We start from the raw sequence: 16447 nt of genomic DNA on the forward strand, positions 1-16447 counted from the left end.
TAGAAGCCCGCGATTTCCCCGTCCCTCTGTTCAGATGGCCTGGGCCGCGCCCCGGCCGCCACCGGCTGGTTGTTGCCTTTCTATCCGTCTCGTTGCCTTCTGGAGCCCGCAGGATTGCAGAAGGGCGGAAACGGTGGTTAATAAAGGCAAATCTACGGCTCTGCGGTGGCAGAGCTCTTGAAATTATAGAGGGAAGCAATTTGCTTAACGCGATTTAGTTACAAATAAGTGCAGGCTGCAAAGGGACAAGGAGCTGTAGAGAAGGTCAAGAGAAACGTCTCTGCCAGCTGAGGGACCAGAATCTGCAACAGTTGTGGTGAAAGAAATGAGATTGCAAGCCAAAACGTTATCATCCAGGTCCCCAGGAAGAACGAGTCAAATAGCATCTCACAGACACCGTATGCTTCCTTAAATATATATATATATATTTACATATATATATTGTATGTATATATTTTATATATATTTAGATAGATAGATAGATAGATTTAGAAGTCATAGTTCCTGTTTCTTTCCCTGCAGCCCAGTCTGAGATTGGGCTGGTACTGATGGGAAGAGGGCAGCAGGAGCCCCGGGGACCCTCCTCCAGGAGCTGGCAGCTGCTGCCCGGTGAAACAGAAGTACTGCGCACAGCTTCAGTCCCATCGATTTGTGTCCCTGAGCTGTGTTTCTGCACTGGTAACTGCAGAGCGCCTGACAGTCTCTCCAGCTGTCTTATTTATCCAGGACAAAAAGCTAGAGAACGCAGTACGGCTCCTAAAGTTTTACACAGAATGGCTTAGGTTGGAAGGGACCTTAAAGATAAGTGAACTCCAAGCTCAAAGCTGATTAATATGTTCTGATAGCAAGGCTGGGGCTGCAGCACAGCACGTGGGGATGCATGTGCAGCTGGCTGCAGTTCCCAGGACTGAATCCAACTGGCTGGTTACCTGTGTCCTGAACATAGACTTTGGGGGCGTGGTGCTTTACTCATTGGCTCCTAAATCCTTGTCCCGTCCCAGCTGAGTTAAAGGGGAAAGAGAAGCGCAGTTCTTTTTTTCCCGGGCTGAACCGCACACACTGACCATGGCTTCAGAAAAGGTGAGAGCTTGCTTGGGGTGAAAGCATGCAGGAAAATTGCATTGGTGCTGGACACGAGATGAAGATGAGGTGTCTGCTCTCTTGGTGTTCGTCTTGAACAGCAGTAGCTCATTTCAGTTGGAAAGATGCTGGTTGTGCCTTCCTCGGCTTGGAAAATCACGGAGGAATTAGCTTCAAAAATATATGACAGGAGAGAAGTTAGCAGCGTCTGATAGAGACAAAGAGGGAAACCTTGTAGGGGACAATTTTAAGATCGCTTGTACGTTGCTGAAAAGAAATGCAACTGAACATTCAAAGGATCAGAATGAAAAAGAGGAGCACTACTTGCACAGCCAGAACAGGAACAGACACTTCCAGAGAGAAGCTGTCTCCCCTGGCAAACTTTGCTCTGCCGTATCTTATGCCTCCTGAAATGCCTTCTGATCATGCACTGCCCTCCTTTAAAATACTCTGGTATTCCTGCCACATAACCACTTCATCTGTCTTTCTCTTCTCAGCCAATACTTTACAGCTATTTCCGAAGCTCCTGTTCATGGAGAGTGAGAATCGGTAAGAACTAATTTTATGGTCTTGGTGTTGCTATGGTATCCCCAGCCTTTCACTGACAAGATTAGTCACTGAATAGAGATCAGCAAACATGAACCTGGGACAGTGACACAGCGTTTACTTCACCCTGCTCTGGAGTGGGAGGGAACACCACAGGCTACCTGGAGCTGCAGGATGAGAGAGGAGCAGGCAGGAGATCTTCTCAGTTAGCAGGGAATCCGAGGGTATCTTCTATAATCATCCAAAATTCAAGCAGGAGGGTGCACATCGCTGGTGTAAGCTTCTCCCCAGTTTTCCATACTGGAGGGCAGAAGCAGCAGCTCATTGCTCAACTGTTGACAAATCTTGCTCAACAGGCTTTGGAAGAGTTTTCTGTTCTCTTAGTATTTTTTGCAGATTTGTGTCTGCAGTTTGTTACAGGAAACTGCTTTTGTAAAGCTATCATAATGCAAATGACTGTTTGTTCCATAATATTTCAAGGGACGCTAGACTCTTTTTTATACCAATATGGATCAAATCGCCCTAAGAGCCAAACGGGGCTGGGAATGGGCCCTACTTAGACTGAGACAGTCTTGAACACAGTTTGGAAGGTGAGCGCAGGATCACCTGCCCTACCTAAGCCTCTGTCAGCAAGTGCTGTGCTCCAAAGAGCAGCAAAGCTTGTTTTGAATAATACAGTGTTTTTGCCAAGACTGCTCTTAGGTCCTTCATTTACACTTGGTCCTTCATAGAGTGCTGTCTTCTCACTGGACTCAGGCTGCCTTTCTTGAAGTATAGGGTCTTTTTTAGTTTTAAAACCTTTTTTTTTTTCCTCCCCAAATGGAGATAGTAACATTTCCATGAGACCACTACCAACGAAACTGGTCTCAGTGTGCCTGTCTGAAGCTGTGTACTCTCTTCTCCCTAGCACTGGCTCTTAAAGGGATTGCCTATGACCAGGTACCAGTGAACCTCGTGAAGGATGGGGGGCAGCAGGTAAGGATACAGCTACCATTGGTCCCTTTGAGGGTACTGAACTTGGGGATCACCAGGGGAATTGGGATGAGCACTAAGGAAAGTTACTAAATTACTCACAGCTTCTCTGTAGTAGTTGCTTTCAGTCAGTATTCCCTGGGATGCAGAGTAAAAGGAGATGATTGCAGGAGACTAAAGATTTTCACCTCTGCCTCAAAGATCTGTGATTGAATTTCATAAGTCTGAAGATCTTTTGCTCCTGCTTAGCAGGATATAACCAAACATATCTAGCATCAGGAAGGGAGAGCAGAACAGAGAGGGCCATCCAAAAGATGCCAAATGATATAGCAAAAGGCTTCAAATGGCCTGCCAAAGGCTGTGTTGCCAGAAGAGATCTCCAATTAGAAAGGTGATAGAGATACTGCTGTACTGCCACCCATCCTGGGCTTGGTATTGATGGATTATAAAGAGGTAAAGCAATCTCACCTTGGGTGAAGTAATCTCCGAGCCTCAGCAGGAACTTGCTGTAGTAGGCTAATAGTACAGCACAACTTACTGCAAATGTTAGCAATGAAGCAGAGGGAAAAGCCAGGTTTAAAAAAAAAAAGAGCCCTGTGGGAGCCTGAGGAAGAAAACAAGAAAAAGTACTGCTTGCAATAATCTTGGGTTCATTTCCACAGTTTTCTGCTGAATTCAAGGCAGTGAATCCAATGCAGCAAGTCCCAGCCTTGAAAATTGATGGTATCACCATTACTCAGTCGGTGAGTTAACAGCCACATACCTGCTAAACACTGAATCAAGCTGCTGACCAGAAGGCAGGGGAGAAGCTTTCCCTATGTGTTCCCTCAGACCTCTCATCTGTGTATTACAGAACAAATAACATTTGTGATAAAGAATCCCACTTGAGGGGAGAAAAAATAGCATGTAACACCTACAGGGAAACTCCTGTCAACTCAGCTTTGGTTCAAAATTCCACCTTTTACTGAGCAGTCAGTAGTCTGGCTTAGAGTGCTGTGCCAGTTTGTCTCAAACTACAGCAGGTCTAAATCAGAAAGTCTTAACCAAGTATTTAAGGGGATATGCTGTTCCTCGGACTAGGAACAAATTCTATTTGAAAACTATTGTATTTTGTTGGACCAACTTGAAATTTCCCTTTCCTAAGTGTTCTGGATGCATACTTTTCTACTTTTCCCCCCTCTCCAATAACCTTCCCTTATCTCTTTGTTCATTACAGCTGGCTATAATTCAGTACCTAGAAGACACTTGTCCTAACCCCAGACTCTTGCCCCAAGATCCAAAGAAAAGAGCCCAAGTCAGAATGATCTCGGATCACATTGCTTCTGGCATTCAGCCGCTCCAGGTATTGCCTGGTCATATCCATCTAAATGAGAAAAACAGGATGGATTTCCAGGAGTTTGTAACTTTTTAAAGCTCAGTCTCTTTATGCTGTTGTTGGCCAATAGAGTGGCAGATTTTAAGACTGTTAGCAGATGAAATCTATGCTTAGCCTCTGCTTGATCTGTTGCCAATGGCAACAGAATTTCATACAAAGAAAATCCCATAGCACCCCATGGTTCTTTCCAGAAACAACGGAACCCATATGGTTTCAGAGCAGAGTATACAGTGTTTCAGGAAGAGGGAGTGAGGCCAAGAACTTGGACAGAAGAATACCCTGGCAGCTTCTGTTACAGAAGAACAGGTCTAGGAGAAAGCAGAGCACATGGTTCAGCAAGAGGGAGGTCAGGGCTCACTCAGCAGGCCAAGTTCAGGCAGGATACTCAAGCTTGGCACTTCTTAATCTGCCCTCACTAGGCACGGTCCAGCCAACAGCTGTCCTTTTAATCTGGAGATTGCTTGCCTTCACAGAATTTGAGCATCCTGAACAAAATTGGGGAGAAAAAAATGGAATGGGCTCAGCAGTGCATCACATCTGGATTCCAAGGTATATCCTGCATCCAAAATGCTCAGCACTTTCACTACCCTTCAAAACTGTGAGGCAGCATGCTGCACCACTGGAGCTCTACTTTCTCCTCAACCAGGCTGGGAGACACAGTGCTCTTCTTGCTCAGAGTCCCTTGTCCAGTACTACTAGCTCTCTAAGGTGTTGGAAGAAAAATGCTATCCACAGTATACTTCCACTGCTGTGCATGGAAGAGGAAAATCCCAGGGCCATCCTCTGTGCTGCCACAGTTGATTCACCCTGAAGTATGAGGGCTGACACCACTTCTGCTTTCCACTCAGCTGCTCCTAAAGTAGAGCCTTTTGCTTTTAAATTCTATCAACCTATATTGGTATTCTTTTGTCCAAAGAAATCTGATGGCAAACTCCCACAGAATTTGGCATGTAGCAGAGTATTTCTTTACTTTTTGTTTCCTCCAAACTTTCCTCCATATGCTAGAATGGCTGGTGCATCTTCACTTCTGAATAGTGAACTTTTTTACTTTTTCTCTTCCTACTCTCACATATCTCCACATTGTGCTCCTAGGACCTTATCTGCATTGCCTGAAACAGCTGGATCCTAGAAGGCTGAGGGAAAACTAAAGACTCGTGTAACTATGTTATTGTAGGATTTCTGTTCTTTCTAGATTCTGTCCTGTACTGCACCTTTTTCATCCTCTTCTCAGAGTTAAAATGTGCTTGTTCATAATTCACAGTTAAAAAGGTCTCTGAGGTTCCTTTCAAATGAGTTTCCAATGCCTTACTCCAGTATACCACCTCTCTTGGCAGCACTAGAACAGATTCTGCAGCACACTGCTGGACGCTACTGTGTGGGAGATGAGGTAAGTACTAGAGAGTTATGTGTTGTGTAATGTGTCCCAGCACGTTCCATTAACTGGGAAAGGGAATTAGTTGTAGAGACACAGCACAACCATATCCTGTGCCTTGTACTACGTGCAGTGTCTATACTATAAGAAAAATAGCTGTATGAACCCTACTTAAGCCATTACTGACTTACAAATAGCTATTCAGATGTTTATTTGTCCCTGCTTATGAACTGCTGATAGCCAGATCCTGCACTTCTGTCTAAAGTCTGTGAACTGGCTGCCACTAAACAATGTGGGAATAGGCTAAGTACTTTTGTTGTCCACACATGTAGAGATAGGATGAGGAAAGTCAAGGCATAGATGGAGCTGAACTTGGCAAGGGATGTGAAAAATAACAAGAATGGATTCTATAGGCAGGAGGAGACAGACCAAGGAGAGTGTTCCCCCTCTAATAAATGAGAGCAGAGAACTGGCTTCCTGAGACGTGGAAAAAGCTGAGGTACTCAATAAGTGCTTTGCCTCAGTCTTCACTGGCTGTCAGGCTCCCCATGTTTGCTAGGACCCTGAATCTCTAGGTATGGGTGAGGGGGGTGGATTCCATCCCACTGTAACAGTGGAACAAGTCTGAGACTTCCTCATGAAATTGAATGTATATAAGTCCATGGGGCCAGATGATATGCATCCCAGGGTGCTGAGATGGCTGATGTGGTTGCTGAGCCGCTCTCCTGGAGCACTGGGGATATTAGGGCCTTCCAGTACTTCAATGGAGCGTATAAACAGGAGGGGGAACGGCTGTTTACGAGGGTGGATAGTGATAGGACAAGGGGGAACAGTCTTAAACTGAGACAGGGGAGATTTAGACTAGGTATTAGGAGGAAGTTTTTCACTCAGAGAAAGCCTGGCCTAGTGGTTGGTGACCCTGCCCACTGTGGGGATGGGTGAAAGTAGATGATCTTTGAGGTCCTTTCTCAATCCAGGCCATTCTATGATGATTCTTTTCACTCTTAGTAGATTTAGAGTATCCCATCTGAGGGGCAAAGCATGGCTCAAGAAATGCAAGTTCTGTTCTTAGCTCTGTCTTGTGTAAACTTTAACCAAGTTGTATCATTTTGCTGCTCTGTTTCTCCAATTTTAATATGGGCGGACTGCACAAAGAGATTGCATTCAGGTTGTTCTGACCCTTTCCAAGCTAGAGGCAACTCAGCCCTCTTCCATTTAGTAGTCCTGTTTGGCAAACAATGAGATCCTTCCTATAAAAGGTGGGAAAATATTAGTAATGAGGTCTCACGCTGGAAAGTAATGTGTGCCCTGAAAGGTGCCTACAGTTTCGTGACCTGGGTAATAGGGTGGAAACAGTTGCCTTTTGTGCAGTTAAGCAGCTAACTGTATTATATATAAGGAGTGTTCTTTTCAGATTGTAAGTCCCTGAGCCTGCATACAAAGGTCCTATCATTCAGCAGTTCCTGATCTTGGTGGAGCTCTGATGCTTCAGCAATGCAAACAAGCAAAATTTATACATCCTTTCCCAGCCATGCAACACCTATACCCATCCCCCCAACTTCTCCCTCTGCAACTTGCCAGCACTTGTTTACTTACTGGCAGTTGCTTTAGAAGCACTGTGTGTTTGAGGTCACCATGATAATTACAAAGCTCCCTCAGGGCTGATCACTTTTGTGCTATTGACTTCTGTAAGGATCCTTTCCTATCACTGTTGTGGCATTATTAGTGCTCACTTAAATAATGGGATTGTTGTGACAACTCCTTTGTTCATCCTAAACCTATCTATGAAATGATATCAGATACCACCAGCTGAAAAAGTAATACTCTGGTCTCTTTTCTGTGCTCCATTTGTAGGTATCCATGGCTGATCTGTGCTTGGTGCCTCAAGTTGGCAATGCTGAAAGGTAATTAAGGCTAAGCTTGAGGTGTTCTTCAAGAGCACCTACTCCTTATGCCAGACTGGCAGAACTTAACTTCTGTTTCTCCTTGTGTTAGGAAAGATCCATATCTTGCCCTATCCAATTATACATGCTTCTCTGCATGAGTTTGTCATAAGTTCTTTGTCTCTTGGAGGCTTTTGGAAATGAGGAGCTAGTCTTTCTTCCCAGAGGCCCCAGAGAAAGCTTGATCTGTATCCTTATAGAAAAGCTAAGATTGCCTGCACTCTACAACCTCTCTTCTTCTTTGCCCCATATCTACTTTGCACAAGGCAGAGAAAAGAGTAATCTGACTGTATTTGTTGAAAGTCCTAAACCTGCACAAGTAGTGACTGCAAGATTCCCAAGAAACCTGTACTGCCTTCTTACCATAAGCTAAACACTACGTAAACACCTAGTGAAAATGGAAGAAAACTAGCTAGCTTTTCCATTAGCGTTTATTTTTAAACCTGCAGGAATGAACTTCTCTTAATACAGATGTGAGATGTGCTGACACGTGGCAGGCACAGAACACTGCTCTGTCTTTCTGCTCACTGGCTGTCTGACTGTACCTCACAAACCCTTTTCTTTTTGCAGATACGGTGTGAACCTGGGTCCATATCCTACAATAACTAGAATAAACAAAGCTCTCCTGGAGTTAGAGGCATTCAAAGTAAGCCACCCATCCCGGCAGCCAGACACTCCTGCAGAGCTGAGATCTTGAGGTCCTTCTACCCATTAAATCAAGTTGCTGGAGTGGCAAGGACTTGAGTGCCAGCATGGAGCCCTGTACTAACATCTCACTATGTGGGACAGCTGATTTGATTTCTTCCCTATGTCCAGCAGCAATCTTGCAGAATTAATAAAAATCTGTTCAGAGCAAAGCTATAATCAGAAATTCATAACCAGCTCACTCCCATATGCTGAAAATTACGGCATTCTCTTCATTCTCCCTTTCACAGACAATGCTCTGTGCATTTTCCTAGTTCTCAGCTGCAAACTAATTGCTAAAGGAATAAATCTCACATTACGTGCCCTCCTTCTATGTTTGAATCATGTTGGTTCTTTGACTTTGAGGAACTTTCAAGCTGCAGCAGCAAATCCCATTCTGCTCATCTGAAAAGAAACCAAACGCCTGAGTCATGTTCAAAGCACCCCAGAAATTCCAGCCCTGTAGGTCAAAAAGGGAAATCTGTAGGTCAAGAAAGGAAACAAGAAGCCTGTAACTGTGTTCCTGTGCAGGTTTATCTCAGATCCCACTGAAAGTTCTGGCACCCAAGCCAGGGATACGATAGGGGATTTCTACCAATCTGATGCTGTGTATCAACTGCCCTAAAAGGGCAATACCCACAGCATATAGAAAGACATTGCAAGTCAGTGATGTCTTGTGCTAAGGTAGCATTCACTTCCCGCATTGCTGGGACTCTTTTATTATTGGGACTCATTATTACCCCTCTTTATGCTGGCAAAGAGGGGACAGATTCATTCTGGTTATCCTGCATTATCCTAGGTCCAGCTGGATCTTCTTTGTGCTGCTGTAAAAGGCCCCTGCACAGTTGGAGCCTCCAAAGACCAGCACTGTGTGCAGGTTATGCTTATTCTTGTTCTCCTTCTCCACATCCATCATGGGAGTCAGATCAAGCAACGTGTGGCCAGCTCGTGGCACAGAGCAGAGGTCATGGTGGATCACTGTGCTCCATGAAAGAGTATCTGAAGTAGAAATGGGTTATAAATAATGGAGGGAAAAACAAACAAACAAACAAACCCACCTGCATTCCTAATGCAAGGAATGAAACAAACACACCAGACTACACATTCAGAAACACCACTGCAGTTCACTGTCACCAAAAGCTATGGAAATAGGGAGGGAGATTCACTCACCTAGGTGAAAAACAAAGGCATCCTGCAGGGCTCCCTTGGCATTGCAGCCTCCACTGATCAGAACTTTCCAGTCCGACACAGCCAGAGCTGCATGAAAACTGGGACCAGAGCAAAGGTGGGGTTGTGTCAGCCAACAATGGGCAGAGGCGAGCAGATTTTCAGGAGCAGACTGGGGGCTTAAGCTGGAGAATAGAAGTTAACTTCTCTTCTGCCCTGACTTGCTGAATGACTCTGGAAGAACTGTTAGTTTCTCTCTGCAGGTCATGACATAAATCAGGCCTGAAAAGCACCTCATTACCTCAGGAGCTAGCAGAACTTCTGTGTTTTGCTATATGGAATAAGATAGCAGGGACTTAAGTTACTGGTCTAATGGGAGATAGCATCCTTTTCAGATTTCCACTTAGGTACCTAAGTGATCTGTACTCCCCACAACTTATGAGGACCTGGGCATGGGAATTTCTGGTTCCACAGCAGAGGGGCCACCCACTGTGTTTTGGCTAGTGAGACAAAGGTATGCAGCTGGGTCTGATCACAAGCACCTTTTAAACCGGGCTTCACAGAGAATAATAGAGGAAGAAAATGCTTCTAGATCTGCAACAAGATCTTACCAACGTGCAGAAGGCTGTCCTGCACAGAGTGCGACTGGTGTATATTCCATGAAACCTGACAGCCAGGAGAAAAGTTGATTAAATGTCCAAAAAGCACTGCTAGCAATATTTCTCAACTTCGTAATCAGACAAAAACTTCGAAACACTGTCACATCAGCTACCTGTACTTTCTGTTGCCCAGCTTCTTCCAGAAAACGAATGTCTTGTTTTTCCCAATTACTCGCCCCCTTATACCCCCACTAACCCAGAGTTTTCCATTTCCATTGCCTAGTCAGGATTTTTAGTGTTAATTCTGCCTTTCCATTCTGCAGGCCTTATTTCACAGTCCTTGCCTTAAAACAGATCTCCAAAGATGGCACAGACTTTCTCACCCAGATCCAAGATGTGCATGTCACTGAGGTAGAGACAAGACCTCTGACCCCCAAAGATCAGCAGCTTGTTCTTCAGTAGAGTAGCTGAATGCCTGAGAAGAGAAGCAGCAAATGAGCAAAGGATCTTCAGCACTCTCCCCAGTGTGTTAGCCTTTGTTCAGCCTGCCTTGGCTTCTGTTAATGGGTTGCAATAGCTTCTGTCTGCACCCCTCTCTATCCTCAGCCATTGCAGCCCAAGGACAGAGCCCTGACAGAATATTACTCAAAACATAGCCTTATCTTAATGGAGGAAATTGTGGAGAAAGTCACCTAATATTTAGGAATCTCACTGAGGTGGGAGGGAAGGTGAGGTTTCCTGCTCTATTTTGGAGCTCCAGAGCAAGAGCACTCTCACCCAAGCCTAGGCAGAGGCTTTTCCCCTTCTGAGATGGGCTGGTACCAAATTTCATGTTCTGGATTGAAGATATAGAGCATGTTGCTGCAGGGTCCAACTGCCAGCGATGCTGTTTTAGGGAAAGCCCCGCCAAAAACAAAGAGCTCCTTGCGGTAGATAGTTGCACTGTGGTAGGTCAGCGATGGCATTCTTCCTTTAGCCTAGGAACACAATATCTGTTATAAGAAGTTTGTTATTTGCTGCATGACCCATAAGAAAGGGTTCCACATCATGCCATGAGTTCATCAAGTCTCAATTTTCATTTTATTGGCTCCCTCATCAGATCTTTGCCATGCAGGCAGACAGTAAATCTTTTCCATACTGTGCACCACCAGATTGCTCTGATGAGAGTAGGAAGTTAACCTCCCACTCCAGCTGTCTCAAAACAAGACAGCGAACCAAAAGATCTAATCCCAGTATTATTCTATAACAGCAGTCTTCTGCTTTAGCCAGGAAAGAAACAGTCCTTAGCTGACAGGGCCTGCTTCAAGAACAGGACAGACAATCCAAAGAGCTTAGAGACCTGCCATGCTCAGAGCAGCCCTCTGACTTCAAAAGACCAGTTCCTCAGCATCCAGTGTAGCTCTCAACAGCACCATGCAGAATGAGATGCCATTTCCCTTTGCTACTTGTGCAGTACCTCCTACCCACCACCACCCTGATCAGACACAGCACTCTTGCAGCAGCCGTTTTTTCCACATTGTTTCATTCACTTTAGGCATGCCCTCTGTTTTCTGCCAAGCTTATGGCCCTTCAGCATAGTTGGGTTTGACAGATACAAGAAAGTTAAGCTGCTCAGGCAACCTGCAGCAACAACAGACCAAGACTTCTGGAGTACAGACATCAGTACAGCAATTGCTACATTCAGGCAGGACCTGCCACACTTTATGTGCTTTAATTTTAGAAGATCTGCAGTACTTACAGCCACAAGAAGCCATTTCCAGGTGACTGTGTCCAGAATGTAGATGCCACTGTAGTCTTTGTCCTCCCTAGTGCCCCCAAAAATGTAGATACGCTTGGTGTCTGGGTCATAGGTAGCTGTGTGACCACGTAAGCATGATGGCATAGCATTTTGTTGCTGGAGACTCACTGGAAACCAAAAATCACTGTCTGTAGGAGCAACAGCAGATGGTAGGTAAGTGAGTTTAAAATGGGGACATCATTACACCATAAGCACAGATCTTAATTACAGGTTCTTTGTTCCCTTTCTCCTGCTGAGAGCTGTTGCTCTGCTTTTCCAGAGCAACATAATCTCTTTACCAAAGTGCAAGCTTCCTGACAGGCACAGCACAGCAGCAGGCAGCATGAAAATTCTGCTGTGCATCCTGCAGTTACCTTCCCAGCACACTGGGAAATTGCCTGGAGTGGCATCACCACCAGCCACTACCTAGAACTGACAGTGACTGTGTTAGGAGTTTTGACCCCTCTGCTGTTCCCTCCCCAAGCACAGCTGGACAAAGGACACTCTCCCACCCAATTCATCCTTTATTTTTTTCCCACTCACCCCATTGCCTTTGACAGTCTTAAACTCCTTACCAATTTCCAATTTCCAAAGAGCATCCTTGCAGGCCTGCTGATCAGCCCCTTCTCCACCAACCAGAACAGCCGTTCTCAGATCACTGAGGCACATGGCATGGCACCACCGCGGGCTGGGGCTGCCTGGGGAGGAGAGAGCACAGTGCTGGGAGCAGTCAGAAGACACTCCTCAGTTCCCTTAACTGGAGAGAATAAGTCAGCTGAGGGCTCAGAAGGAGGGAAATGGGAAAGCAAAGACTGCAAGTCTCCTTATCATTGGAGTGGCAAAGAACACAATTCCCTGTGCATGATTTTCTGTTGGCTTCGGGGAAAAAGTACTGTACTAGAAATGTCATCATGAGAAGGAGTCAGCAGAGAAGGCTCTGGCTGGATGTAGGACACATACAGCTGCACACAGGCAGGCAGAGGCAAGCTTGGATCCCACTGAGCACCTATTCCCAGAAAGAAATTCCACTTGTGTTCTCTGCTTGCATTACTTACATGGGGGAGGGCTACCAATAAGAGCTTGTCTATACCTAAGACATACCAACCCAAAACCTGGAGCTGCTTCCAAAGATATTCCTCCTACTGCTCTGTTTCTCCTCCTTTCCCATCCTAACCCTTGCATTTGGCTAAGCAAGCTAAAAAATCCTTTTTATCAAAGCTTATTCCACATCTTATTCTTTGTCTCAAATGGCTACATACCCAGAAGTGTCCCCGAGGTTCAAAGGGGTTACAGAAGCACATTAGAGAGCCTGACAGTTCTAAAGCACCTACACAATTGCACACAATATATATACAGACAACTTGCTATACTTGCTTGCTATTCCTGACTGCTGGGAGATAAAGGATCAAACACGAGCAGCCTGTGATGTCAAAGGGAATGCCATCACCGGCTGGGTGAAAAGACAAACCAGGGTCTAGAAGCCAGATCTTCACCTTGCAACTCCTCCACTGCCAGATCTGCAGAAGAAACACAGAGATAGCTCCATAAAGGAAGCAGCCAGCAGACATACCCTGGGAAATGCTCAGCTCTGTGGTATAAGAACCCCCTGGCCTTCTTTCCTCAGTCCCCCAGCTCAGAGCTACCTGATAGCAACCAATCAGTTGCAAGACCAAGAATCATGAAGAAAGTCTCATCAGAAGCAATGCAGAAGACAGATTAAGAGCAAGGCACACCTACTCTGACGGCTATCATGCTGTTGCATTTTACACTGCTGATGAAAACCTCATTCTCCCCCACTACATTTGTCTCTGTGAGAAGCAAGTCCCAGTAAATGATTTCACATGGTGACCACTGAGCTATTGTCAAATATTTACACATGCATTTGGTCACACCTTGGAGCTGAGTTGAAATTCACACTCCAGAAGCTAAAGGTTTAATTCCTAAAACCCTTGGCAGCTACCTCCTCACTACTGAAAATTCAGTACGATTATACTACTTATATTTATATACATTTCTTCTTTTATCCTCCATACTTTAATAATAAACAATGTCTTTCTATGGACCAAGTGGTATGCTGATGGTAGGGGAACAGACAGTTTAATGGAGAGATTACAGAACATAGTGGTAGGTTACTTTTTTCTGCCTCTATTTACTCTTTTGTAAGACAAGGCTAATGGTACTTGCCCCTGTTTACAACACTTTTATTCATATGAAGCGATAAAGCATATAATGTTACAGTACAAAGTATTGGCACTAAAGAATACATCATGTTCTAGATCCTTTTCTCAATGGACAAAAACTGCTGAGGCAGTTTATCTAAGGAGCAGTTCTCAGTACTTTGCCAGGCACAGACAAGCCCAACCCTATCTTGGAGGCACACCAAAAAATGAACTGGAATCTGCGGCCATCAGCAGAGAGATACAGTGCAGATAAGACCCATAAATACCCAGAAGCTGGCAGAGTTACCTTCTACATCGAGCTCTCTCTCAGATGCTCTGGGTTCAAATAAAATTTTCCTGGGCTTCTTGGGGCAGACAGGACTCTCCCTCCAAGCGTCACCGGGTTCTATCCCATGAGGTGGTCGCTTCAGGGCACAGGGTACCACTAGGCTCCTTAGTGATGTGTGATAGTCTTTCCCAGCAGGCCAGGAAGCTCTTGCAGTCACCTCGGAGCTTTGACCCTTAACCTGTGACAAGAGCTCTAGTCAAAGCAGTTATGAAGAGAAAGACTTGAGGCTACTGCAGATTTATCTATAACAGGTACAGAAACAAGTTTGATGCAGTGGCTGTTTTCAGGCTTTCCTATTTAGTCTTCAGGGTCAGCATGCCAACAACATCAGCTGCCAAACACATACCAAGCCATGCAGACATCCACAGCCATGTGCCCAGCCAGCGGCCTGCTTTCAGCTACTGGCTGCCACAGGCAAGCTCATACAGAGGCTACCAGAGAGGCAGAGGGGCATCAGTGCCAGTAACCAAGTGGACTAGTGATCCCATCAGGGCTGTTAAATTCAACCCCTTTAAAGATATTATCAAACTTCCGTAGCATAAATGAACCTTTGACTCCAAAACCTGCTTAGTCACGTACTTTCTGCGAGAAAGGCAGCATGTGCTGCTGCTACATACAAGCTGAGCAGTTTCAGGTGACAGAGCACATGCCAAGGAGAAGTGAACTGATGAGAGGAAGGACCCAGTGCACACTTACAGCAGAAGGATCCTCCAGGTCCCGATCAAGGGGCCCATTGTCAGCAGGAAGCACTGGGGACTGGGTGGTCTCTGGGACCAGAAATGAGTGGGCAGGCGTGCTGCTGGAGACTCCGTGGAGCAGCTGGGACAGGAGCAACAATGTGTGGTGTTAGAACAAAAGTCCATGCAAGCTGTCAGCCACTGAAGATGAGCATAAATATGTATTACAAGGGACAGGTTCCCTGCAAGGAAATAGCCCAAATCTTTCTGGGGTAATCTAACAAAATAAAAAAAAATAAAAAATAAAAAATAAAAAAATAAAAAAAAATTAAAAAAAGGAAAACAGAGCCAGACAGTGAAAAATACTAAATCCAAGTATTACATTAGCACACTGTAAAGCAATCATTCGTCTACCACAAACCCAGGAGAGTAGAATTAGAAGTGAGCCATTTGCTGCTGCATATCTGCTGCAATACGTGAGATGTTTTAGCAAAGTTGTGTTTAGTGAGTAGGACTGGATTACTGAGGAAGGCTGAGGTTCAGATCAGACGTGTTAACAGATCTATGCAATGTGGCCCTGCCTTGAAGTAGCAAAGAGAAGAAACACAACAGAATGAGAAAGGAAGTTTAAAGTTCAGAGCTGGCAGAGATTAAGTGGTTTGGAATCCAGGATAGGAAGAGGGATTATTGCTTCTTTCACCTGTCCATGGACAGTCAGGACAAGCTTCACAGGGTTGCCTTCATGCGTTTCTTTCAACGAGGCCATGAAAACATCTGTCCTCCAGTCACCTTCCCACACCAGAGACCTGCACAGAGCATCGTGGGTTTTCAGCCTGCAGTTAGCACCAACCTTTGAGGAATTCTTGCTCCTAAACTTGCTGGTAGCACCTCAAAGCCAAAAAATAAGAACTCTGAAAGCAGCTGAAATTTGGAAACATCACAGGAAGCTCTAGGAAGTAGCTTTTGTTTGGGTGTACAAATGTAACCTCATGAAACAGCAGGACAGGGGCTGTCTCTGATTCTCTTTCACACTATGGCCAACGACACAAGAGACAGCTCTGGAGAACTAACACAATCTCTAAGAGGTAAAGGGGTATTCTTATCCAAATAACCATCATACTAGACAGTTAAGACTTCCTATTCTAAACAGATTCTTCCACAGTATCTATGATGGTTTTAGTGTAAACAACGAGCCTGAGGTTTTTGGTTATGCCCTTGTTATATTCACCCTTCCCAGAGCCATCCCAGGAGGCTCTGGTCTACTCCATACTAAAAGAGAAAGGAGGAAAAAAGGAGGGCCAAGCACAGGGCAGCCCAGCAACACCCAGCAGTGCCCTGTCACACCGCTACCTGCAGGCAGGCCCCAGCGTGCCGAGCCGCTGCACCCCGACGCCCGGTGCCACCAACACGTCCACTGTGATGCTGGTGTCTGGGGAGTAGCAGCTCCAGTCCCCCAGGCTGAACACCACCAGCTGCCTGGGCAGCGGCAGGGGCAGCCAGGCCTGGTAGCCCATCTTGCTGGACTGGCTAGGAGGGAGAGCAAACAAGAAAACATACGATCAGAGAAGTACCAGGAATGCTCAAAAATATACCAAGGAAGCATAGAAAGAGAGGGCTTGTTTTGCTCAAGAGCGTTTCGCACGGGGATGTGATGAAGGAAAGCGCTGTTGTCCTCAGAAGGGAGAGCTGCCACACGCCTAAGGCCGCACCACGTCCGGCCGGCCCGGCGCCGCCGCCCTTTCTCTGC

At 45.6% G+C, this 16447-nt stretch overlaps 2 protein-coding genes across 6 annotated transcripts; one reads left to right on the plus strand and one right to left on the minus strand.

Annotated features, from left to right (window-relative positions):
* The first annotated feature begins 977 nt into the window (after positions 1 to 977).
* GSTZ1 (glutathione S-transferase zeta 1) lies at positions 978 to 8306 on the plus strand. Its single transcript, XM_003206643.4, has 9 exons — positions 978 to 1080; positions 1578 to 1629; positions 2534 to 2601; positions 3261 to 3341; positions 3815 to 3940; positions 4447 to 4522; positions 5308 to 5360; positions 7200 to 7249; positions 7859 to 8306. The coding sequence occupies exons 1-9, from the start codon at positions 1066 to 1068 to the stop codon at positions 7983 to 7985; spliced, it is 648 nt and encodes a 215-aa protein (XP_003206691.1). The 5' UTR covers positions 978 to 1065; the 3' UTR covers positions 7986 to 8306.
* A 351-nt stretch (positions 8307 to 8657) lies between these two features.
* Positions 8658 to 16331, minus strand: LOC104911205 (actin-fragmin kinase-like). Of its 5 annotated transcripts, none has more exons than XM_010711770.2 (12): positions 16051 to 16330; positions 15401 to 15506; positions 14720 to 14842; positions 13982 to 14201; positions 13009 to 13032; positions 12091 to 12213; positions 11477 to 11664; positions 10516 to 10715; positions 10122 to 10213; positions 9751 to 9805; positions 9143 to 9324; positions 8658 to 8971 (listed from the first exon to the last, which is right to left on the minus strand). In XM_010711770.2, the coding sequence occupies exons 1-12, from the start codon at positions 16212 to 16214 to the stop codon at positions 8763 to 8765; spliced, it is 1686 nt and encodes a 561-aa protein (XP_010710072.1). In that variant the 5' UTR covers positions 16215 to 16330; the 3' UTR covers positions 8658 to 8762. The 5 variants fall into 5 exon arrangements, with proteins under 5 accessions (XP_010710072.1, XP_010710073.1, XP_019471320.1 ...); XM_010711771.3 differs by having other exon boundaries at positions 9143 to 9240; positions 16051 to 16329; XM_019615775.2 differs by lacking the exon at positions 14720 to 14842 and having other exon boundaries at positions 16051 to 16331.
* Between the last annotated feature and the right edge of the window lie 116 nt (positions 16332 to 16447).

Source organism: Meleagris gallopavo, chromosome 5, assembly GCF_000146605.3.
Source record: "Meleagris gallopavo isolate NT-WF06-2002-E0010 breed Aviagen turkey brand Nicholas breeding stock chromosome 5, Turkey_5.1, whole genome shotgun sequence".
NCBI classification, from domain to species: Eukaryota; Metazoa; Chordata; class Aves; order Galliformes; family Phasianidae; genus Meleagris; species Meleagris gallopavo.

What these genes read in the sequence shown, in the direction of transcription:
- GSTZ1 (XM_003206643.4), top strand. An exon ending in TTCATGGAGAGTGAGAATCG is followed by an intron (nt 1,630 to 2,533) that starts GTAAGAACTAAT and finishes TCTTCTCCCTAG; the next exon opens with CACTGGCTCTTAAAGGGATT. An exon ending in GTATCACCATTACTCAGTCG is followed by an intron (nt 3,342 to 3,814) that starts GTGAGTTAACAG and finishes TGTTCATTACAG; the next exon opens with CTGGCTATAATTCAGTACCT.
- LOC104911205 (XM_010711770.2), bottom strand. Translation starts at nt 16,214, where the DNA reads ATGGGCTACCAGGCCTGGCTGCCCCTGCCGCTGCCCAGGCAGCTGGTG. An exon ending in CATGCACATCTTGGATCTGG is followed by an intron (nt 9,806 to 10,121) that starts GTGAGAAAGTCT and finishes CCTGGCTGTCAG; the next exon opens with GTTTCATGGAATATACACCA. An exon ending in TGCCTTTGTTTTTCACCTAG is followed by an intron (nt 8,972 to 9,142) that starts GTGAGTGAATCT and finishes TTTCTACTTCAG; the next exon opens with ATACTCTTTCATGGAGCACA.